At 40.6% G+C, this 5,000-nt stretch overlaps 1 protein-coding gene across 1 annotated transcript in view; it reads left to right on the plus strand.

The window, feature by feature from the left end:
* The window catches only part of LOC121368434 (sodium-coupled monocarboxylate transporter 1-like), a 58,173-nt gene that overhangs the window by 27,601 nt on the left and 25,572 nt on the right, over nt 1-5,000 (plus strand). Inside the window, exons 5-6 of the mRNA XM_041493168.1 lie at nt 1-30; nt 3,733-3,806. The exon at nt 1-30 is cut by the window's left edge and continues 51 nt beyond it. Of these exons, the coding sequence (XP_041349102.1) occupies nt 1-30; nt 3,733-3,806 (104 nt within the window). The remainder of the gene's footprint in view (nt 31-3,732; nt 3,807-5,000) is intronic.

A 5,000-nucleotide genomic window follows, 5' to 3' on the forward strand; every position in this document is an offset into this window, starting at 1 on the left:
TTCGCCGGGCTGTTTGCCGTCCTCATCAAGGTGAGAGAACACAGTTTATTCTACAATGTAACACTGGCGTAATGTCAAAGCAATCACAATATTTAGTGTTAGTTTAATATGGCACTGGTACTGTTTAGTTGCGTTGTGTTATCTCAAAACAATCACAATGTTTAGTGTTAGTTTAATATGACACTGGTACTGTTTATTTGCGTTGTGTTATCTCAAAACAATCACAATGTTTAGTGTTAGTTTAATATGACACTGGTACTGTTTAGTTGCGTTGTGTTATCTCAAAGCAATCACAATGTTTAGTGTTAGTTTAATATGACACTGGTACTGTTTAGTTGCGTTGTGTTATCTCAAAGCAATCACAATATTTAGTGTTAGTTTAATATGACACTGGTACTGTTTAGTTGCGTTGTGTTATCTCAAAACAATCACAATATTTAGTGTTAGTTTAATATGACACTGGTACTGTTTAGTTGCGTTGTGTTATCTCAAAACAATCACAATGTTTAGTGTTAGTTTAATATGACACTGGTACTGTTTAGTTGCGTTGTGTTATCTCAAAGCAATCACAATATTTAGTGTTAGTTTAATATGACACTGATACTGTTTAGTTGCGTTGTGTTATCTCAAAACAATCACAATGTTTAGTGTTAGTTTAATATGACACTGGTACTGTTTAGTTGCGTTGTGTTGTCTCAAAACAATCACAATGTTTAGTGTTAGTTTAATATGACACTGATACTGTTTAGTTGCGTTGTGTTGTGTCAAAGCAATCACAATATTTAGTGTTAGTTGAACATGATACTCATACTGTTTAGTTGCATTGCGGTCTCTTAAAGCCATCATAATATTTAGTATTTGTTTAACATAATAATCATAATGATTAGCTGTGTTGTCTCAAAGCCGTCAGAATGTTTAATATTAGTTTAATATGACATTCATAATGTTCAGTCGTGTTGTGTTGTGTTGTGTTGTGTTGTGTTGTGTTGTGTTGTATCAAAGCCGTCACAACATTTAGTGTTAGTTTAATATGATACTCGTAATGTTCAGTTGTGTTGTGTTGTGTTGTGTTGTGTTGTGTTGTGTTGTATCAAAGCCGTCAGAACATTTAGTGTTAGTTTAATATGACATTCATAATGTTCAGTCGTGTTGTGTCGTGTCGTGTCGTGTCGTGTCGTGTCTTGTTGTGTCGTGTTGTGTTGTGTTGTGTTGTATCAAAGCCGTCAGAACATTTAGTGTTAGTTTAATATGATACCCGTAATGTTCAGTTGTGTTGCACTGTCAAAGCCGTCACAATGTTTAGTGTTAGTTACTTATATGACACTCAGAATGTTTGGAGTTAGTTGCAATGTTTAGTTGTTTGTATTATGTTACAGCCGTCACAATATTTAGTGTTAGTTTAATGACGCTCATAGTGTTCAGTTGTGTTGTGTTATGTCAAAGCCGTCACAACATTTAGTGTTAGTTACTTAATATATATGACACTCAGATGTTTGGAGTTGGTTGCACTTGGTCAAAATCGTCACAAATGTACAATAGTGTCAACGCCGGCACACTGTTTAGTGTTAGTTGCATTAGACATTAATAACGTTTAGTGTAATTGACATTGTGTCAAAGCCGTAACCATGTGTATACCCTCAGAATAATTCGGAATGTTTTCAAATTATGTTTAAATCACTGGCATGATTCTGCAAGTAAGGTTTTGATTGGTGGACATGAGCTCCAACTGGCTGGTGTTAGATCCACATGTAATAGTGGAGCTAATTTTAATTAGATTGGGAGGGGTGAGACATCCTGTGACGGATCTCCGAGATGAGTGGCAGTCCTCTTACGAGCGGTGTAGGAGGGGTGAGACATCCTGTGACGGATCTCCGAGATGAGTGGCAATCCTCTTACGAGCGGTGTAGGAGGGGTGAGACATCCTGTGACGGATCTCCCAGATGAGTGGCAGTCCTCTTACGAGCGGTGTAGGAGGGGTGAGACATCCTGTGACGGATCTCCCAGATGAGTGGCAGTCCTCTTACGAGCGGTGTAGGAGGGGTGAGACATCCTGTGACGGATCTCCCAGATGAGTGGCAATCCTCTTACGAGCGGTGTAGGAGGGGTGAGACATCCTGTGAGGGATCTCCCAGATGAGTGGCAGTCCTCTTACGAGCGGTGTAGGAGGGGTGAGACATCCTGTGACGGATCTCCCAGATGAGCGGTAGTCCTCTTACGAGCGGTGTAGGAGGGGTGAGACATCCTGTGACGGATCTCCCAGATGAGTGGCAATCCTCTTACGGGCGGTGTAGGATGGGTGAGACATCCTGTGACGGATCTCCCAGATGAGTGGCAGTCCTCCTATTGACGGGCACCTGATAGTGGATTATGACAGCAAACACCACTTTGTCTAAAACGTCCTTTCGACTCTGCCATATGCAGAGATTCGATTTTGATAACGGAATACAGTTTTGTCTTTCAGATTTAGTGTCAGTTGCATGTGGAATTCATAATATTTGTGTGAGTCACAATATATGTTTAGTACTAGTTGCATACGACACTCACAATGTTTGGTGTTAGTTGTATTGTGTCAAAGCCTTTACAACATTTGTTCAGTGTTAGCCTACGTACACTGTTTGGTGTTAGTATCAGTGTGCCGTGTTAGTTTATCTGTCAAAACTGTCGTAATGTATAATGCTGTTTATACTGTCAATACCGTCACGTTTAATAATAGTAGCATTGTGTCAGCAACGTCACGATATTTAGGGGCCTAGTAACTGTGCTGTATCCTTGTCATTTTCTTTAAGGCACCACTCTACCATCTGTGATGTAGTGGCTTGATATAGACCAATTTAGGAAATAGTTCCTCATAAAAGAAATACTACAAAATTCTGATATGACTTTCTGATATTCGGGCAAACCAGGCTGACCTCGATAGTAAATAAATAACCCATTGGTTTGATGCTACTTGTTTGATGTTCCTGGTTATATGTTCCTGGTTATATGTTCCTGGTTATATGTTCCTGGTTATATGTAAGGGGCGGGATCTATCTCAGTCGGCTGAGTGCTCGCTTGAGGTGCTTGCGTCTCAGGATCGAACCACCTCGATGGATCCATTCAAATGACTGGATTTCTTCTCATTCCAACCAACGCACTATCTATTTTTACTGGCCTCGGTGGCGTCGTGGTTAGACCATCGGTCTACAGGCTGGTAGGTTTTTTAATCCAGACACCGTCACCAAACCCTGAGTGAGTGCTCCGCAAGGCTCAATGGGTAGGTGTAAACCACTTGCACCGACCAGTGATCCATAATTGGTTCAACAAAGGCCATGGTTTGTGCTATCCTGCCTGTGGGAAGCGCAAATAAAAGATCCCTTGCTGCCTGTCGTAAAAGAGTAGCCTATGTTTACTCTAAAAAACAGTGTCAGAATGACCATATGTTTGACGTCCAATAGCCGATGATAAGATAAAAAATCAATGTGCTCTTGTGGCGTCGTTAAATAAAACAAACTTTACTCTTTTTTCATTCCAACCAGTGCACCACAACTGGTCAAAGGCCGTGGTATGTCTGTGGGATGGAGCATATAAAATATCCCTTGCTGCTAATCGAAAAGAGTAGCCCGTGAAGTGGCGACAGTGGGTTTCCTCTCTCAATATCTGTGTGGTCCATAACCATATGTCCGACGCCATATAACCGTATATAAAATGTGTTGAGTGTGTCGTTAAATAAAACATTCCTTCCTTCCCTTTTAGGGTTCAATAGACGGGGGCGGAGTGATCGCCGTTTGGACACGGGCTAAGAACGCTGGCAGACTTAACATCTTTAAGTGAGTGTACGTTCTTCTCTAATAACCAACCTCGGTAGTCTAGTGGTTAAGCCATTGGACTCATGGCTGGTAGGTACTCAGTTCACATCCAGGCACCTACTTCCGCCTAGTTTGAGTTTTAACAACTTAAGTGGGATGTGTAATGCTAGGGTCAGACTGTCAACTGTCACGACGAAGATGACCATCTCGATGGTTGCGTTGTAATTTCCCCAAACACTAGGATCGACCCCTGTCAGTGGATCTATTGGGCTATTTCTCATTTTGGCCAGTGCAATACGACTAGTATATCAAAGGACGCGGCATGTGTTATTCTGTCTGTGAGATGGTGAATATAAAAGATATTTTTCTACTAATGGGAACATTTAGCGGGGTTTTTTCTCTAAGACTATATGTACAAATTGCCAAATGTGTGACTTCCAATCGCCGATGATTAATAAATCAAAGTGTTCTAGTGGTGTCGTTAAATATAACAAAACACTTTACATTTTAACGACACCACTAAAACACAATGATTTGTAAATCATCCGCTATTGGATGTTAAACGTTTTGTAATTTTGACACGAAATCTAAGAGGAAACCACCGCACATACCACAGCCTTTGATATACCAGAAGTGGTGCACTGATTGGGACGGGTTGGGGTGGGGGGGATCAGACTGGATCAACTGAGGTATTCTATTCTACGACGTAAGTACCTCCAGGCAAGGGCATAGGCGTACGACCCGGGGGGGGGGGGGCAATTGCCCCCCCCCCCCCCCAAATTCGGGCAAAACAGTGGGAAAACAGTGGGGAAAATTCGGGCAGTTTTTATCTGGGTAAAATTTCGGGCAAATCAACCCCTCCAGCCCCTCTAAATCAAAGAGTCCCCATACGCTCATGGGCAAGGGCCCTACCAACTGAGCTAAATCCCGCCCTTTAAACATGGATTGCAGAAAGATGGAGTTTTCAAAATTCTTAGTAAGAAATTAGATATTGAAAAGTATATATTTTGATTTTAAAATGTCGTTTTAAAGAATTTGATGAACAATTGCCTCCTTGGCAAACAATTTTAGATACAGCTTAATATTTCTTATAGTAGATTATAATTGCAGAATATGATATGTTTAAAGTAAAAGATTCTAGTCTGGGAATCTTTTCTTTTCTATTACTATTATTTTTTTTTTTAAATATATTTATCTTTCCTTAATAATATCTGT

Source organism: Gigantopelta aegis, chromosome 1 (assembly GCF_016097555.1).
Source record: "Gigantopelta aegis isolate Gae_Host chromosome 1, Gae_host_genome, whole genome shotgun sequence".
NCBI lineage: Eukaryota > Metazoa > Mollusca > Gastropoda > Neomphalida > Peltospiridae > Gigantopelta > Gigantopelta aegis.